Source organism: Anomaloglossus baeobatrachus, chromosome 2 (genome assembly GCF_048569485.1).
Source record: "Anomaloglossus baeobatrachus isolate aAnoBae1 chromosome 2, aAnoBae1.hap1, whole genome shotgun sequence".
Lineage (NCBI taxonomy): Eukaryota > Metazoa > Chordata > Amphibia > Anura > Aromobatidae > Anomaloglossus > Anomaloglossus baeobatrachus.
The window spans coordinates 441,628,857-441,649,691 of NC_134354.1; the positions used below are offsets into that span (position 1 = coordinate 441,628,857).

Sequence of the window (20,835 nt, forward strand, 5' to 3'; positions counted from 1 at the left end):
AGAGACCACCATACCAGCTGCTAATACCATCAGCCCCAATAGAGACATTGTGCAGCGGCGGCTCCCTACACTTAGCCGCAACACCGCAAGTGGCGTCATGAATAACTTTATTCACAAATCCCCTTTAAATAACCCCATTACAAAAAGGGCCCAGGGCACGGAACTGGATGACGGCCACCATCATGACATCCCCAAGACGTACACTGCCCGGAACTGAGTACCCCATATCCCTGGGTGCTACACGTGCATTAGCCTCATTCATATTCATTGCTTCTCCCACCAGCTTCTATGGTTGCAGTTAGACCACGCCCCCATGCTGAGTGGTAGCGTGTCTGACTGCTTGCAATAACAGACTCTGTCTGCAGGTCTATCGTGGTATAAAAATACATAAATAAATAAAATGGTGTAGGGTTCCCCCATATTATAATACCCAACATAGATAAAGCATATAGCTACAGGCTTAAGCCTCCAGCGTGCACTTATATTGGCTGTGTATCAAAATAAGAGGAAACACATGCAGCTTTTTTCATTTTAATTATTTAAATAAATAATTTTAAAAACTGACTTGCGATCCCCCCCAATTTTGATATTCAGCCATGATAAAGCCCGACAGCTGGGGGTTGGTATTTTCAGGCTGAGAAAATCCGTGCTTATTAGGCCCCCCAGCCTTAAAATAGCAGCCTGCAGCCACCCAGAATTGCTGCATCCATTAGATGCAACAGTCCTGGCAATTTACTCGGCACTTCTCGATTGCCAATAGTACATGGGAGGTGTCTATGAGACCCCCCCATTATTAATCTGTAAGTGAAAAGAAATAAAGACAAATACCGAAAAAATCCTTCAAATCCCGAGGGTCCCACAATGAAATCCTAGCTCTGCTTCATTTGAAGGCACAGCACACGGCTATAGAACAATGACCACCTGCTGCGATGACCCCTGGTCGCTATCATGACCTGTTTACTGTGAGAGCTGACAGAGCGCCAGCTCTCACAGGAAAGCTGCACTTCTGCTGATCAGAGCTGTGCAGTTCTGATCAGCAGATTTGAACAAGTGAAGGGGACTAGTAAAATAAATAAAAAATGTAAAAAAAAGTTTTTTAAAAATATGAAGAAAAAAATAATTTGTCCCGAGAAAAAGTTCAAATTACCCTCCATTGAAAATAAAAGTTAAAAAAATTAAAACATACACACATTTGGTATCGCTGCGTTCAGAAATGCTTGATATTTTAAAATATAAAATCAATTAATCTGATCAGCACTCAGCTTGGCGATAAAAAAAAATACAAACTAGAAAATTATGTGTTTTGGTCTCCGCAAAAATTTTTTAAAATGTGATAACAGACAATCAAAACATAGCATATGAACAAAAATGGTAAATTAAAAACATCAACTGAAGACACAAAAAAAATAAGCCATCACTGAGCCCCAGATCCCAAAAAATGAAAACGCTACGGGTCTCAGAAAATGGCGCCAAAAGCACTACCTTTTTTTTTGGACAAACTTTTTTTTTTACCTCTTAGGCTACTTTCACACTTGCGTTGAACGGCATCCGTTGCATTGCGTTGTGTGACGGGTGCAACGGATGTGTTGCATATAGTGGCACAACGGATGCAATGGATGCTGCAAAACAACGGAATCCGTTTTGGTTTTTTTACAGTTTTACCGTCGGCAGACTATTGTGAACGATCAGCTGATCGCTAACAGTAGTCGGCCGTCGGGAGATCAGCCGATCACTCACAGTAGCCGGCCGCCGGGTGATTAGTTGATTACTCACAGTAGCCGGCCGACGGGTGATCAGTTGATTACTCACAGTAGCCGGCTGCCGGGTGATCAGCTGCTCAAAAAAAGTTACATGCTGCGTTCCTTCCGCCCGACGCAGAGTCAAAATAATGACGCTGCGTCGTATGCAACGCTAACACTTGCGTTACAGTGCGTCATCCATACAAGTCTATGGAGAATAGCGCAGTGCGTTAACGGACTGCGCTATTCTCCATAGTGACGGACTCCGCTGAATGCAAGTGTGAAAGTACCCTTAGATAAAATTAACAGTATACATGTTTGGGATCTACAAACTCATACCGACCTGAGGCATCATACGGACACATTAGTTTTACCATATAGTATACACAGGGAATAAAATATCCTATAAACAATTGTGAAATTGCATTTTTTTTGCTATTTCACCGCAGTTGGAATTTGTTTCCCATTTTTCAGTACACTTTATGGTAAAACTAATGGTTTCATTCAAAAGTACAATTCATCCTGCCAAAATAAGCCTTCATATGACAGGATTGAAAGAAAAATAATAAAGTGACGGCTCTTCGAAGAAGGGGAGCAAAAAACAAAACCGAAAATCGCCCGGGTGTGAATTGGTCAACAATTGATCAATTGTTCCCACAGCCAAACTTTATGTACGTTTTCCCCGTCAGAGGAAAAATGTATGCTCACCCTGGCACTAAACACAAACTGTCAGCTCCAGACATTCAGGAATTAACAATGAGATATCTGGTAATACCTCACACCTAAAGCCAGCACTTTGCTTTCTTTTCTGTTAAAAAATCCCATCCCAATTACAAGATGGAGACTGTCCTTTTTATAAGTACTAGCTCCTCCCCCACGTGCCAATCCCAACTGCAGTCAGTTCCTGAGGAACCTACCTTACCAACACCCTATGTTATAACTTTATATCACTACCTGCACAGCTACGTCTATACATTTCACCACATCTTGTGCTTTCCTATACTTTACATAACATTATCTATATATATAATTGCCTTATTCTGTCTGTCTGTCTGTCTTGCTCCAAAATTCTGTCGTTACCGTGACAAGCGTCTCATTGGCCGCTCGCCTCGCCCAGGCTCCGCCCCCCACACGGATTGGCCTCTCGCCCCGGCCCCCTGCACGCATTGACAACTCGGCCACGCCTCGCCCCCCTCACGCATTGCACGCTCGCTCTGGCCCCGCCCCCCGCACGCATTCCCCGAACCGACATGGAGCCCCGACTCCCAGGTGAGTGCTGTACCCCCGGGAGCCCACACCAGCGTACGCCGGCAACCCAGCCGACACTTACCCTCGCATTGCTGGGGTTGCCGGCGTACGCTGGTCTGGGCTCCTGTGCGTACGGGGGGCGGGGTACACTGGTAACCATGGTACACATCGGGTAATATTGTGTAGCATGGTTACCAGCGTATGCCGACTCCCTGCCCATTAAGATCGTTGGTCTCCCGCTATCACACGCTGATGCGTGCTGCACAGCAGGAGACCAACAAGTGACCCAGCACTGTCTCTTTGAATACTTACCTGATGTGTACCATGCTTACTAGCATACCCCGACTCCCGGCACACGTACGCTGATAACAATGATACACATCAGGTAACTATGGAAACCGCTTTGCATAGTTGCCCCCCTCGGCCACGCCCCCAAGCTCGGCCACGCCCCCGCTCGGCCATGTCTGCCCCACTCGGCCACGCCCCCCACACATTGGGCACCTATACACCTCCCCCCAGGACTACTCCACCTATCAGACACCTCTCCTCCAGGACTACTCCTTCTATTATACTCCCCTTCCCCAGGACTACTTCTCCTATTATCCTCCTCTCTCTCCAGGACTACTCCTCCTATTATACTCCTCACCTCCAGGACTACTCCTCACCTCCAGGACTACTTCATCTATTATCCTCCTTTCACTCCAGGACTACTCCACCTATTATCCTCCTCTCCCCCCAGGACTACTTCTCCTATTATATTCCTCACCTCCAGGACTACTCCTCCTATTATACTCCTCACCCCCAGGACTACTCCTCCTATTATACTCCTCTCCCCCCAGGTCTACTCCTCCTATTATCCTCCTCACCTCCAGGACTACTCCTCCTATTATACTCCTCATCTCCAGGACTACTCCTCCTATAATACTCCTCTCCCCCAGGACTACTCCTCCTATTATCCTCCTCTCCCCCCAGGACTGCTCCTCTTATTATCCTCCTCCCCCCCCAGGACTACTACTCCTATTATACTCCTCTCCCCCCAGGACTACTTCTATTATACTCCTCTCACCCCAGGACTACTCCTCCTATTATCCTCCTTTCTCCCCAGGACTACTCCTCCTATTATCCTCCTCTCCCCCCAGGACTACTCCTCCTATTATCCTCCTCTCCCCCCAGGACTACTCCACCTATTATCCTCCTCTTCCCCAGGACTACTCCTCCTATTATACTCCTCTTTCCCCAGGACTACTCCTCCTATTAAACTCCTCACCCCCAGGACTACTCCTCCTATTAAACTCCTCACCCCCAGGACTATTCCTCCTATTATACTCCTCTCCCTCCAGGACTATTCCTCCAACACACACACACACACTGCACAAAACATACCTCCCCCCAAAACACACACATACCCACACAAACCGTGTAACACATACAGCACCACACACACACACACAATGCTGCAGACACACAGTACTCCACAAACAACACAACACACACAACGCTGCAGACACACAGCGCTCTACAAACAACGCAACACACAAACAACACCGCTCTCACACCCCCCCACCCAGACAACACCCAGAACATTTGCAGCGCACTACACAAATACTTGGCAACTACAGACAACATCTATATATACAGTTAGGTCCAGAAATATTTGGACAGTGACACAATTTTCGCGAGTTGGGCTCTGCATGCCACCACATTGGATTTGAAATGAAACCTCTACAACAGAATTCAAGTGCAGATTGTAACGTTTAATTTGAAGGTTTGAACAAAAATATCTGATAGAAATTGTAGGAATTGTAGACATTTCTTTACAAACACTCCACATTTTAGGAGGTCAAAAGTAATTGGACAAATAAACCAAACCCAAAAAAAAAAATTTTTATTTTCAATATTTTGTTGTGAATCCTTTGGAGGCAATCACTGCCTTAAGTCTGGAACCCATGGACATCACCAAACGCTGGGTTTCCTCCTTCTTAATGCTTTGCCAGGCCTTTACAGCCGCAGCCTTCAGGTCTTGCTTGTTTGTGGGTCTTTCCGTCTTAAGTCTGGATTTGAGCAAGTGAAATGCATGCTCAATTGGGTTAAGATCTGGTGATTGACTTGGCCATTGCAGAATGTTCCACTTTTTTGCACTCATGAACTCCTGGGTAGCTTTGGCTGTATGCTTGGGGTCATTGTCCATCTGTACTATGAAGCGCCGTCCGATCAACTTTGCTGCATTTGTCTGAATCTGGGCTGAAAGTATATCCCGGTACACTTCAGAATTCATCCGGCTACTCTTGTCTGCTGTTATGTCATCAATAAACACAAGTGACCCAGTGCCATTGAAAGCCATGCATGACCATGCCATCACGTTGCCTCCACCATGTTTTACAGAGGATGTGGTGTGCCTTGGATCATGTGCCGTTCCCTTTCTTCTCCAAACTTTTTTCTTCCCATCATTCTGGCACAGGTTGATCTTGGTCTCATCTGTCCATAGAATACTTTTCCAGAACTGAGCTGGCTTCATGAGGTGTTTTTCAGCAAATTTAACTCTGGCCTGTCTATTTTTGGAATTGATGAATGGTTTGCATCTAGATGTGAACCCTTTGTATTTACTTTCATGGAGTCTTCTCTTTACTGTTGACTTAGAGACAGAGACACCTACTTCACTGAGAGTGTTCTGGACTTCAGTTGATGTTGTGAATGGGTTCTTCTTCACCAAAGAAAGTATGCGGCGATCATCCACCACTGTTGTCATCCGTGGACGCCCAGGCCTTTTTGAGTTCCCAAGCTCACCAGTCAATTCCTTTTTTCTCAGAATGTACCCGACTGTTGATTTTGCTACTCCAAGCATGTCTGCTATCTCTCTGATGGATTTTTTCTTTTTTTTCAGCCTCAGGATGTTCTGCTTCACCTCAATTGAGAGTTCCTTAGACCGCATGTTGTCTGGTCACAGCAACAGCTTCCAAATGCAAAACCACACACCTGTAATCAACCCCAGACCTTTTAACTACTTCATTGATTACAGGTTAACGAGGGAGACGCCTTCAGAGTTAATTGCAGCCCTTAGAGTCCCTTGTCCAATTACTTTTGGTCCCTTGAAAAAGAGGAGGCTATGCATTACAGAGCTATGATTCCTAAACCCTTTCTCCGATTTGGATGTGAAAACTCTCATATTGCAGCTGGGAGTGTGCACTTTCAGCCCATATCATATATATAATTGTATTTCTGAACATGTTTTTCTAAACAGCTAAAATAACAAAACTTGTGTCACTGTCCAAATATTTCTGGACCTAACTGTATATATATATATATATATAACAAAAATCATACAGTAACTACACAATAAATTCTAGAATACCCGATGCGTTAGAATCGGGCCACCTTCTAGTATATATATAATTGCCTTATTCTGTCTGTCTGTCTTGCTCCAAAATGAGTCATTACAGTGACAACCGTCGCATTGGCCGCTGGACTCTGTCCGGCCATGCCCCCCTCACGCATTGGCCGCTCAGCTCGCCCACCCCGCTCGGCCACACCCACTGCACACTGTGCCCGCTCGGCCACGCCCACCGCACACGCTGACCCGCTTGGCCACGCCCACCGCACATGCTGACCCGCTCGGCCACGCCCACCGCACACGCTGACCTGCTCGGCCACGCCCACCGCACACGCTGACCCCCTCAGCCACGCCCACCGCACACGCTGACCCGCTCGGTTACGGCCACCCCACACGTTCACCCCGCTCGGCGACGCCCACCACACACGTTGACCCCGCTCGGCCACGCCCACCGCGCACACTGAACCCGCTCGGCCACGCCCATTGCACACATTGACCCGCTCGGCCACCCACACCGCACACATTGGGCACCTATACACCTCCCCCCAGGACTTCTCCACCTATTATACTCCTCTCTCCCAGGACAACTCCTCCTATTAGACTCCTCTCTCCCTAGGACTACTACTCCTATTATACTCCTCTCTCCCCAGGACTACTCCTCCTTCTATTAGACTCCTCTCTCCTCAGGACTACTCCTCCTATTATCCTCCTCTCTCCCCAGGACTACTACTCCTATTATACTTCTCTCTCCCCAGGACTACTCCTCCTATTATACTCCTCTCTCCCCAGGACTACTCCACCTATTATACGCCTCTCTCCCCACGACTACTCCACCTATTATACTCCTCTCTCACCAGGACTACTTCTGCTATTATCATCCTCTCTCCCCAGGACTACTCCTCCTATTATACTCCTCTCTCCCCAGGACTACTTCTGCTATTATCCTCCTCTCTCCCCAGGACTACTCCTCCTATTATACTCCTCTCTCCCCAGGACTACTCCTCCTATTATACTCCTCTCTCCCCAGGACTACTCCACCTATTATACGCCTCTCTCCCCACGACTACTCCACCTATTATACTCCTCTCTCACCAGGACTACTCCTTCTATTATCCTCCTCTCCCCCCAGGACTAGTCCTCCTATTATACTCCTCTCTCCCCAGGACTACTCCACCTATTATACTCCTCTCTCCCCAGGACTACTCCTCCTATTATACTCCTCTCTTCCCAGGACTACTCCTCTCTCCCCAGGACTACTCCTCCTATTATACTCCTCTCTCCCCAGGACTGCTCCTCTTATTATTCTCCTCTCCCCCCAGGACTACTCCAACTATTATCCTCCTCTCCCCCCAGGACTACTCCTCCTATTATACTCCTCTCCCCCCAGGACTACTCCTCCTATTATACTCCTCTCCCCCCAGGACTACTTCTATTATACTCCTCTCACCCCAGGACTACTCCTCCTATTATCCTCCTTTCTCCCCAGGACTATTCCTCCTATTATCCTCCTCTCCCCCCAGGACTACTCCTCCTATTATTCTTCTCTCCCCCCAGGAATACTCCTCCTATTAGACTCCTCTCCCCCCAGGACTACTCCTCCTATTATCCTCCTCTCCCCCCAGGACTACTCCACTTATTATCCTCCTCTTCCCCCAGGACTACTCATCCTATTATACTCCTCTTTCCCCAGGACTACTCCTCCTATTATACTCCTCACCCCCAGGACTATTCCTCCTATTATACTCCTCTCCCTCCAGGACTACTCCTCCAACACACACACACACTGCACAAAACATACCTCCCCCCAAAACACACACATACCCACTACTCCTCTCTCCCCAGGACTACTCCTCCTATTATACTCCTCTCTTCCCAGGACTACTCCTCTCTCCCCAGGACTCTTCCTCCTTTTATACTCCTCTCCTCTCAGGACTAATCCTCCTATTATACTCCTCTCCCCCCAGGACTACTCCTCCTATTATACTCCTCTCTTCGCAGGACTACTCCCCCTATTATACTCCTCTCTCCCCAGGACTACTCCTCCTATTATACTCATCTCTCCCCAGTACTACTCCTCCTATTATACTCCTCACTCGCCAGGACTACTCCTCCAACACACACACACTGCACAAAACATACCTCCCCCTAAAACACACACACACACAAACCGCGCAACACACACATCACCACACACAAGACTCTACAAATAACGCAACACACACAACGCAACATACAAACAACTCCACTCTCACACACCCCCACACCCAGAACATTTACAGCGCCCTACACAAACACTTTGCAACTACACATAACATTTATATATATATTACAAAAATCATACATTAACTACACAATAAATTCTAGAATACCCGATGCGTTAGAATCGGGCCACCTTCTAGTTTAATATATAAAGCTGTGTGTGTGTGTGTGTGTGTGTGTGTGTGAGTGTGTATGTCCGCTAAAGGAATCCACACCGTCGCATTTACAATCACGAAATTTTGCACAGACGCCCCATGTGACCCAGGGTGCGTCGTAGACTATGTTTTGACAGAAAAATTTAACTCCGTGCTTTACAGTTAGTCTCTAAAATCCTGCCGCCATTAAACTGAATGGAGGTGGGAGCTATAGGTTATTAATAGCAACTGTCAGTGGTTGCTATAGGAACAAAATAAAGTGTTAGTTGAAGCTTATGCGTGAGGTTATATGATGTCGGTGGAGAAATGGATAGAGAGACAGAAAAAGACAGACAGATACACAGACAGAGACAGATGGGGAAAGAGACAGACAAACAGACGGGGATAGAGAAAGCCCTGGAAAGAGACAGCCATAGAAAGAGACAGACCTGGAAAGAGACAGACCCGGAAAGAGACAGATGGGCAAAGAGACAGCCCTGGAAAGAGACAGACGGGGAAAGAGACAGACGGGGAAAGAGACAGCCCTGGAAAGAGACAGATGGGGAAAGAGACAGATGGGGAAAGAGACAGATGGGGAAAGAGACAGATGGGGAAAGAGACAGACGGGGAAAGAGACAGACGGGGAAAGAGACAGACGGGGAAAGAGACAGACGGGGAAAGAGACAGACGGGGAAAGAGACAGACGGGGAAAGAGACAGACGGGGAAAGAGACAGACGGGGAAAGAGACAGACGGGGAAAGAGACAGACGAGGAAAGAGTCAGACGGGGAAAGAGTCAGACGGGGAAAGAGTCAGACGGGCAAAGAGTCAGACGGGCAAAGAGTCAGACGGGCAAAGAGTCAGACGGGCAAAGAGTCAGACGGGCAAAGAGACAGCCCTGGAAAGAGACAGACGGGGAAAGAGACAGACGGGGAAAGAGACAGACGGGGAAAGAGACAAACGGGGAAAGAGTCAGATGGGCAAAGAGTCAGATGGGCAAAGAGTCAGACGGGCAAAGAGTCAGACGGGCAAAGAGTCAGACGGGCAAAGAGTCAGACGGGCAAAGAGTCAGACGGGCAAAGAGACAGCCCTGGAAAGAGACAGACGGGGAAAGAGACAGACGGGGAAAGAGACAAACGGGGAAAGAGACAAACGGGGAAAGAGACAGACGGGGAAAGAGTCAGATGGGCAAAGAGACAAACGGGGAAAGAGACAGATGGGGAAAGAGACAGACGGGGAAAGAGACAGACGGGGAAAGAGACAGATGGGGAAAGAGACAGACGGGGAAAGAGACAGACGGGGAAAGAGACAGACGGGGAAAGAGACAGACGGGGAAAGAGACAGACGGGGAAAGAGACAGACGGGGAAAGAGACAGACGGGGAAAGAGACAGACGGGGAAAGAGACAGACGGGGAAAGAGACAGACGGGGAAAGAGACAGACGGGGAAAGAGACAGACGGGGAAAGAGTCAGATGGGCAAAGAGACAAACGGGGAAAGAGACAGACGGGGAAAGAGACAGACGGGGAAAGAGTCAGATGGGCAAAGAGACAGCCCTGGAAAGAGACAGCCCTGGAAAGAGACAGACGGGGAAAGAGACAGACGGGGAAAGAGACAGACGGGGAAAGAGACAGACGGGGAAAGAGACAGACGGGGAAAGAGACAGACGGGGAAAGAGACAGCCCTGGAAAGAGACAGCCCTGGAAAGAGACAGCCCTGGAAAGAGACAGATGGGGAAAGAGACAGATGGGGAAAGAGACAGATGGGGAAAGAGACAGAAGGGGAAAGAAACAGACGGGGAAAGAGACAGCCCGGGAAAGAGACAGCCCTGGAAAGAGACAGCCCTGGAAAGAGACAGATGGGGAAAGAGACAGATGGGGAAAGAGACAGAAGGGGAAAGAGACAGATGGGGAAAGAGACGGATGGGGAAAGAGACAGACGGGGAAAGAGACAGACGGGGAAAGAGACAGACGGGGAAAGAGACAGACGGGGAAAGAGACAGACGGGGAAAGAGACAGACGGGGAAAGAGACAGACGGGGAAAGAGACAGACACACACATAGAGACAGACACAGAGATAGAGAGAGACAGACAGACACAGAGATGGAGACCGATAGATTGATACAAATACAGACATAGATAGAAATAGTCAGACAGAGACATAGAGACAGACAGACAAGGAAAGAGACAGACAGAGAGATAGACAGAGACTGGGAGAGAGACAAAGAGACAGTTACTATCCCGGGCAATGCCCGGGTACTACAGCTAGTATATATATATATATATATATATATATATATATATATATGTGACGCCCTGGCCTATAAGGTTGTCACAGGGTATTCTGCAATCTGCCCTTCTGCACAGTATCTGCATCCTCCTTGGTTATGGATCCCTGTTCTTTGGTGTTGCTAAGATCAGAGCCAGTCAAAACCCTAGGAACACTTTGCACCACACCCTCCAGACAAACCATTGGGGGGGCTGAAGGGAATAGGGCTGGCCACTTTGGGAGTTGGTAAGGGGAAAGTGAAAAGTGACAGGAGAAGTGAAAAAGGAGTGGAAGGAGTAGGAGTGTGGAGTGGTGACTCTCAGAGGGAGAAGTCACCGGTTTAGAGCAGGGCTCCTGAAGACTACTGGGGGCAGACGTTGGTCTGGGCCTGGTAGGAGCTAGAACCCCGGTCGCAAAGGATCGTGTCAAGGGGCACGGACTGCTGAGGAGGGCAGCCAGCGGCCTTGAGCCTCTCCGAGCAGGGACCAGGGCACGACGGGGTATGTGGACCCTAGGCCGGGAAGTAGCTTCAAGCGTCCTGGTAATTTTCCCGATGGGGGTGAAGTCTTCAAGATTCATCCCTCACCCACTCCAAAATCAGGATACTAGCGCAACGAGGGGATAGGACTTTTCCCAAAACACAGTCCATCAAATCCCAAGGAGTGAACCCTGAGAGCAAGCTCACTCCGTTAGCCATACGGGTGAGCGGAACCAGATTAGTTCCACACTATAGAGTCCAAACAGTGAAGAAGGTGCCACAGAAAAGGCCACAGTTTAACAAGCAACACCAAGGGCTCGGATCCAAGCGTGCTCCCTCCTTGCTGCAGCGGTGCTCAGAATTCTGGTTTACAAGCTGTCAGTGTCAGTATTCTTGGACTGAGTGAGTATGCAGAAACCCTTTCCTTTCCCAACCGCACCCCTTCGCTATCATCACTGGGCCCCGGGGCACAACCCCCTACCCACGGAGGGGTTAGACACCTTGCTGCCATACCACCGCCACCGTGCTCCCCAACAGCAGTGGTGATACTCTATCTTACCACGCACCGTGGGTGGCGTCACGAACTTCCAAATCCCCTGTACATATCTCCCTCTTCACTTCGAGTGTCCGTGCGACCCCCGAAAAAAATTTTTTTTTTTTTTTTACACATTCATTAAATCCGCTGTATTTTCGGAGGGGGAGGGGGGAGAGGCGCACCTTTATTTATTTGTATCCGCGTCAATTAAGACGCGAATGCAGACAAACTGTGGCGGCCGGGCACAGAGAGCTGATTGACCCCGGAACTGCCGGCGCCTGCACTTCCGGGGTCACAAGCGCGCCAATCAGCTCCTTCCTCTGTCCTGCGTCCAATGCTGTGTGGGTTTCACATGCAGAGCTCACAGCAGGACGCCGCAGAGGACGCCGCGATGGAAGCCGGTGTCAGAAGAGGATACTCACGTGAGCCAGGAAGATGACGGCGGGCCCTGGAGCAGGTAAGTGCTCGCAGAGCTGAAGATTCATAAGGAGCGTGGGGGTGTCTCTAATGCAGACTGGAGATCTGCGTATGGGGTGGGAGGAGAGAGGCTGATACTGGGGGAGACTTGGGGGAAGAGAAGCGGATACTGGGGGAGGCTGGGAGGAGAGAGTCTGATGCTGGGGGAGGCTGGGAGGGGGGAGGCTGATGTTGTGGAAGGCTGGGATTGGGGGAGGCTGATGCTGGGGGAGGCTGGGAGGAGGGAGGCTGATGCTGAGAGAGGCTGATGCTGGGGGAGGCTGGATGGGGGGAGGCTGATGCTGGGGGAGGCTGGGAGGAGGGAGGCTGATGCTGAGGGAGGCTGATGCTGGGGGAGGCTGGGAGGAGAGAGGCTGATGCTGGGGGAGGCTGGTGCTGGGGGAGGCTGATGCTGGGGGAGGCTGAGAGGAGGGAGGCTGATGCTGGGGGAGGCTGGGAGGAGGGAGGCTGATGCTGAGGGAGTCTGGGAGGGGGGAGGCTGGGAGGAGAGAGGCTGATGCTGTGGGGAGGCTGGGAGGAAAGAGGCTGATGCTGAGGGAGGCTGATGCTGGAAGAAGCTGATGCTTCGGGAGGCTCGGAGCAGAGAGGCTGATGCTGAGGGAGGCTGATGCTGGGGGAGGCTGGGAGGAGAGAGGCTGATGCTGGGGGAGGCTGGGAGGAAAGAGGCTGATGCTGGGGGAGGCTGATGCTGGGAGAGGCTAATGCTTCGGGAGGCTGATGCTGGGGGAGACTGGGAAGAGACAGGCTGATGCTGGGGGAGGCTAGGAGGGGGGAGGCTGATGCTGGGGGAGGCTGATGCCGGGGGAGGCTGGGAGGAGGGAGGCTGATGCTGAGGGAGGCTGATGCTGGGGGAGGCTGGGAGGAGAGAGGCTGATGCTGGGGGAGGCTGATGCTGGGGGAGGCTGATGCTGGGGGAGGCTGGGAGGGGGGAGGCTGGGAGGAGGGAGGCTGATGCTGAGGGAGGCTGGGAGGAGAGAAGCTGGTGCTGGGGGAGGCTGATGCTGGGGGAGGCTGATGCTGGGGGAGGCTGTGAGGGGGGAGGCTGGGAGGGAGGAGGCTGATGCTGGGGGAGGCTGGGAGGGTGGAGGCTGATGCTGGGGGGGCTGATGCTGGGGGAGGCTGGGAGGAGTGAGGCTGATGCTGGGGGAGGCTTGGAGGAGTGAGGCTGATGCTGGGGGCAGAGAGGCTGATGCTGGGGGCAGAGAGGCTGATGCTGAGGGAAGCTGGGGCAGAGAGGCTGATGCTGGGGAACGCTGGGGGAGAGAGGCTGATGCTGGGGGAAGCTGGGGGAGAGAGGCTGATGCTGGGGGAAGCTGGGGGAGAGAGGCTGATGCTAGGGGACGCTGGGGGAGAGAGGCTGAAGCTGGGGGACGCTGGGGGGAGAGAGGCTGAAGCTGGGGGATGCTGGGGGGAGAGAGGTTGATGCTGGGGGATGCTGGGGGGAGAGAGGTTGATGCTGGGGGACGCTGGGGGGAGAGAGGTTGATGCTGGGGGGGCTGGTGGGAGAGATGCTGATGCTGGGGGAGGCTGATACTGGGAGAGGCTGTGAGGGGGGAGGCTGGGAGGAGTGAGGCTGATGCTGGGGGAGGCTGGGAGAAGAGAGGCTGATGCTGGGGGCAGAGAGGCTGATGCTGGGGGCAGAGAGGCTGATGCTGGGGGAAGCTGGGGGAGAGAGGCTGATGCTGGGGGAGGCTGGGGGGAGAGAGGCTGAAGCTGGGGGACGCTGGGGGGAGAGAGGTTGATACTGGGGGGGCTGGGGGGAGAGAGACTGATGCTGGGGGAGAGGCTGCTGGTGAAGGCGGGGGAGAGCGGCTGCTGCTGGGGGAATGGGAGAGAGGGGTCAATCCTAGAGACAGAGGACAAGGGTTGAGGGATAGTGCAATGACAAAATCGATGGCGGGGGAGTGTAAGGACTCAGAATGAGAGGGGGGCAGCATTGGGAGCTCATTATGGAGAAGGGGCAGCATGTGTGGGCTCAGTATGGAGTGGAGCAATGTAGGGGAGTCAATATCAAGAGTGGGGTAGTGTGTGTGTGTGTGTGTGTGTGTGTGTGTGGGAGGGGTGTCTCAGCATAAGCGTTAGTGTGGTGGTCTTAGTATGATGAATGGGGCAGCATGGAGGTGTCATTATGAAAAAGAGGAAGGCAGCATTAGGAGCTCATGGAGAGGGGCAGCATGCATGGGACATTGTGAGGAGGGGGCAGCATGCATGGGACACTGTGAGGAGGGGGCAGCATGCATGGGACATTGGGAGGAGGGGGCAGCATGCATGGGAAACTGTGAGGAGGGAGCAGCATGCATGGGACATTGTGAGGAGGGGGCAGCATGCATGGGACACTGTGAGGAGGGGGCAGCATGCATGGGACATTGGGAGGAGGGGGCAGCATGCATGGGACATTGTGAGGAGGGGGCAGCATGCATGGGACATTGTGAGGAGGGGGCAGCAAGCATGGGACATTGTGAGGAGGGGGCAGCAAGCATGGGACACTGTGAGGAGGGGGCAGCAAGCATGGGACATTGTGAGGAGGGGGCAGCATGCATGGGACATTGTGAGGAGGGGGCAGCAAGCATGGGACACTGTGAGGAGGGGGCAGCAAGCATGGGACATTGTGAGGAGGGGGCAGCAAGCATGGGACATTGTGAGGAGGGGCAGCATGCATGGGACATTGTGAGGAGGGGGCAGCAAGCATGGGACATTGTGAGGAGGGGGCAGCATGCATGGGACATTGTGAGGAGGGGGCAGCATGATGTGAGGTCAATGTGCAGATCATATTTCATAATTGAGGAAGGTGTGGTGGGTATAATTTATAAAGGAGGGCAGTGTGTAGTTTTTTAGGGGCAGTGTGACAGTCACAGTATATAAGTGGGGACGGTGTGGTGGAAATATTTTATACTCATGCTATGTTTTGATGTCATGGGGGGGGGGGTTAGTGCCCTTCGTTTCTCATTGATACTTTTTCAAGTGTTTTACAGAGTAGATCTGCCTTAAACAGATGTCGTGTGCGAAAACTCAGTGTTATGTTGTCACTAAGGGGCGCGACCACTTAAAGTGCCTAGGGCAGCACGAAGGCAAAATACAGCCCTGACTGTATATGAAAAAAGCACACATCAGTGTCTTTAGGTGTAGGAGCTCGACCAACATTTTACACACGACGGTCCAGCTAATCTGTGTAACCTCACCCCTACTTATAGGCAGCTTGCTAACAATGCACAGTGTACACAGGAAGCTGCTAATCATGAGTTTGGGCGGGGTTCTAGGGTTCTAAAAAAAGGTGAATGAGCTGCTATATCTACAGCAGAGAAAAGAGGGATTCTATCAAAATTGTACCAAACAGTCCAGTAAGTGATACATCACTGGAATCAGAATCTCAGCCGCTACATCATGCTGCTTTCAGATTACATATCAAAAACCTGCTGACAGATTCCCTTTAATAGAGTACCAGCATGTCAAACAAGAGTGTATTTATTGGACCTCAAGCTCCCAAGACAACCCATTGGTACTCCATAGTAATTTTGTCCTTTGTCTTAACCTCTAACTAGTAATGGGAGAATCCAAACTGTAAAGTCGTGGTCTGTACTGGACACATAGTCTCCATGCATGGACCCAGATTACGGACTGCTCAGGAAAATCCGTATTACTGTTTGGGTTTGGCGACCTGAGTAATGGGCTAGTAGGCTGCAAAAGGAAGCAAAAGGTGGATTAAAGCAGAACAATTATACTTACCGAGTTTTCACGGCTGTCACACTGCTTCCAGGTCCAGGAAGAGGAATAAACACGAGGACCACAAAGACCCGCCCGTGTTGCACACATCAATCAGAGTGCGGTGCATTTCTGCAACTTTGATTGAGATATTTAATCAACTAAGCATCCAATCTTTCTATAACAGGTATGCCTGGATTCTGCATCTTACTGCCTGTATGGCACTGCCTTTACCTCATATAGCAAACTCTTGCTAGTTAGTCCTCTTTAAATAATTTAAAAATCCTGTGTGGGCCCCTTCATATTTGATACACAGCCAAGATAAAGCACATAAAGGGGCTGTAGCCTCCAGCTGTCTGCTTTATTTGCTATGGGTATCAAAATATGGGAACCCTATGCCATTTTTCCAATTATTTATTTATTTTTACACTTTGGGGACCCAGACAGCTAGTATGAGGGCAATTAATCACAGACGCCAGCACAGAGGGTGGGGGTGGAGTCTGACTGCAACCAATCACAGATGCTGTCACAGAGGGTAGGTGGGGGAAGCAGTGAATATTCATATGATTTAATGAGCAGACCCGGAAACAGTGTGACAGCTGTGCGGAAACTCGGTAAGTATAATTGTTCTGCTTTAATCCTCATTTTGACTCCTTTTGCAGTCCCCTAGCCCTTTTAGACGTATATGTGGTTCAGGGTCTGGCCTCAAGTTCAGGTCAACTCCAATCCAGAGTTGGCCGTTTTTTTGTAAGTCTGTACTGACCCGGCGAATCTGCAGGTTCGCCCATCTGTACCTCTAACTTTTGTCAAATTATACTCCCGATTTTGAGAGTCTTACAGTCCTTTCTATCACGATATAATTTTCCATTCATCTATATTTTGAATTACACCCAGCTTAGTTCCAGGTGATAGCTACAAAATTGTGACCCCATGACATATACAGTATATTACCATTACATATATGTTGTGTTATTGAGTATGAAGTCGTTATTTACCTTCCTACAATAAAAGTCCCAATTAGACAAACCAGAAAGGTAGCCAGTAGGACTGAAAGGATGGAGGTAATGACAATCATTCCACCGCTCCGTCTTCCTGGCCACGTATCAAGTACTGATGACGACTTTCCTGTTTAGCACAGAAAGATTACAAAAGTGATTGTGAGTATATATGTTTTTGCTAGAAATCACATTAATAAAGCAAAATATGAATGGTGTACTGTGCAGACATCTCTGGATCTCCATTATCTAAAGAAAATGTGGTGTCTTCACCTCTGATTGTTCACTCCAGAAAAGAGCATGTAAATTAGGGAGTTGGCAGTCTATGCCATCAGCTCTCTAAACTGTAATTTTAGGGAGCTCAGGGTGTTAGCACAATGTTTTTATTTTTTATTAGCGAGATCCACATGCAAATTGTCTCCTCTTTAAAGAGCTGATTAGGGAAGACGAGGACCCCCATTATCCTGATAGGTGGGAGTCCTATAAGTAGAACTTGGACCTGTAAGAAGGTTCAGTGATTTAATATGGCAGTGTGGCCCTATGCCCAGAAAAGGTTGGGCAAACTTGCATTAAGGAGTCTATAAAATATAAATATGTCTAGACACAGGAGAAGATTTTCTTGATGAGACGGCTGGAAGTCTATTTAAAATAACTATATCCTATGTCATATGTAAAAGCATTTCAGTGCTAATAGTGTGTGGTTGTTGCGGCATTATAATTGGGTTTTGTAAGTATACCATGTGCGGATGTTTTTTATATAGATACTGTACAGACCAAAAGTTTGGACACATCTCATTCAAAGAGTTTTCTTTATTTTCATGACTCTGAAAATTGTAGATTCACATTGAAGGCATCCAAACTATGAATTAACACATGTGGAATGAAATACTTAACAAAAAAATGTGAAACAACTGAAAATATGTCTTATATTCTAGGTTGTTCAAAGTAGCCACCTTTTGCTTTGATTACTGCTTTGCACACTCTTGGCATTCTGTTGATGAGCTTCAAGAGGTAGTCACCGGAAATGGTTTTCACTTCACAGGTGTGCCATGTCAGGTTTAATAAGTAGGATTCCTTGCTTTATAAATGGGGTTGGGACCATCAGTTGTGTTGTGTAGAAATCTGGTGGATACACAGCTGATAGTCCTACTGAATAGACTGTAAAGGCTGCTTTACATGGTACGACCGATTGTGCGATTTCACAATCGATCGTACCCGCCCCCGTCCTTTTTGCGTCACGGGCAAATCGCTGCCCGTGTCGCACAAAGTCAGTAACCCCCGTCACACATACTTACCTCTCCTGCGACCTTGCTGTGGGCGGTGAACGTCCACTTCCTGGAGTGGGAGGGATGTTCGGCGTCACAGCGACATCACACGGCCGCCGGCCAATGGAAGCGGAGGGGCGGAGATGAGCGGGACGTAAACATCCCGTCCACCTCCTTCCTTCACATAGCCGGCGGCGGCCGCGTGACGCAGGTGAGCTGCTGTTCATCGTTCCCGGGGTGTCACACGGAGCGACGTGTGCTACCCCGGAAACGATGAACAACTAAATTAAACGATATTATGGAACCTAGCGAGCAGTACACGACTCACGATTTGTGAGCGATACTGCGTCGCTAGGAGGTGTCACACAGGCCGGCATCGCCAGCGATGCCGGATGTGCGTCACAAAAACCGTGACCCCGACGATCTATCGCACGATAGATTGTCTGGTGTAAAGCAGCCTTTAGAATTTGTAGTAGGGCAAGAAAAAAGCAGCTAAATAAAGAAAAATGAGTGGCCATCATTACTTTAAGAAATGAAGGCCAGTCAGTCCGAAAAATTAGGAAAACTTTGAAAGTGTCCCCAAGTGCAGTGGCAAAAACCATCAAATGCTGCAAAGAAACTGGCTCACATGAGGACCGCCCCAGAAAAGTAGGACCAAGAGTCACCTCTGCTGGAGGATAAGTTTATCCGAGTCACCAGCCTCAGAAATCACAAGTTAACAGCAGCTAAGATTAGAGACCAGGTCAATGCCACACAGAGTTCTAGCAGCAGACACATCTCTAGAACAACTGTTAAGAGGAGACTTTGTGCAGCAGGCCTTCATGCTAAAATAGCTGCTAGAAAACCACTGCTTAGGACAGGCAACAAGCAGAAGAGACTTTTTTGGGCTAAAGAACACAAGGAATGGACATTAGACCAGTGGAAATCTCTACTTTGGTCTGATGAGTTCAAATTTGAGATCTTTGGATCCAGCCACCATGTCTTTGTGCAACACAGAAAAGGTGAATGGATGGACTCTTCATGGCTGGTTCCTGTCGTGAAGCATGGAGGAGGAGGTGTGATGGTGTGGGGGTGCTTTGCTGGTGACACTGTTGGGGATTTATTCAAAATTAAAGGCATACAGAACCAGCATGGCTACCACAGCATCTTGCAGCGGCATGCTATTCGATCCGGTTTGTGTTTAGCTGTACCATCATTTATTTTTCAACAGGAGAATGACCCCAAACACACCTCCAGGTTGTGTAAGGGCTATTTGAATAAGAAGGGGTGCTACGCCAGATGACCTGGCCTCCAGTCACCAGACCTGAACCCAATCGAGATGGTTTGGGGTGAGCTGGACCGCAGAGTGAAGGCAAAAGGGCCAACAAGTGCTAAGCATCTCTGGGGACTCCTTCAAGACTGTTGGAAGACCATTTCCGGTGACTACCTCTTGAAGCTCATCAAGAGAATGCCAAGAGTGTGCAAAGCAGTAATCAAAGCAAAAGGTGGCTACTTTGAAGAACCTAGAATATAAGACATATTTTCAGTTGTTTCACACTTTTTTGTTAAGTATTTCATTCCACATGTGTTAATTCATAGTTTTGATGCCTTCAATGTGAATCTACAATTTTCAGAGTCATGAAAATAAAGAAAACTTTTTGAATGAGAAGGTGTTTCCCAACTTTTGGTCTGTACTAATATATATATATATATATATATATATATATATATATATATATATATGTATATATATATATATCTCCCACTGGCGGGACATAAAAAGAGCTTCTGTGTAAGAACAATATATGGGCCCTTTGCAGCCTAAAGGCTCATCAAAATGCACAATTCTACCTGCTTTGAAGGTTGCAATGGGCCCCCGTAATCTCTTTGGCCCCTGTGCGGCTGCAGAGGTTGCACCAATGATATGTCGGCCCTGAATACATCCTACAGGAAGCTGAGATATATGCCACTTTATAGGCAGCCACACATGTTAAAAATGGTTTACCAGTGAATGTGTCAAACATAGCGTTCTAATGTGATGTGAAAGGAGTCTTACATTAAATATAATTTTTTATTTATTTTTTTTTTTTAAATATACATATTTTGCATTACCTTGTCGAAGTGTGATTGGGCCAGACCAACCAGTTTTATCCACCAATGCACCAGTAGAATTCAAAACAACAAATATAACGCTAAAAAACACACAAAAATACACAGTTATTTATTGTACTTTTGATCATTTTCTGATTTTCTAAACGGTCTACTGTTTTATTCACCAAGTAACTTTTGCTGTCAAGTCTCCTCAATCTAACACCGATTTCATTAAGTCTGTGCCAGTGGCTAATGCAGACAGAAGAGGACCTCTGTGAAAGAACAAAATATGGGCCCTTCGCACTCCAATAGCTCATCGTAATGCCAAATTCCATCTGCTTTG

General features: G+C 49.0%; 1 protein-coding gene across 1 annotated transcript in view; it reads right to left on the reverse strand.

Moving 5' to 3' along the window:
• LOC142290244 (uroplakin-3b-like) overlaps window positions 1-20,835 on the reverse strand; it is a 104,181-nt gene that overhangs the window by 3,600 nt on the left and 79,746 nt on the right. The window contains exons 5-6 of the mRNA XM_075334194.1: window positions 20,514-20,593; window positions 17,158-17,287 (exon numbers count right to left, since the gene is read on the reverse strand). Coding sequence (XP_075190309.1) covers window positions 17,158-17,287; window positions 20,514-20,593 — 210 coding nt within the window. The remainder of the gene's footprint in view (window positions 1-17,157; window positions 17,288-20,513; window positions 20,594-20,835) is intronic.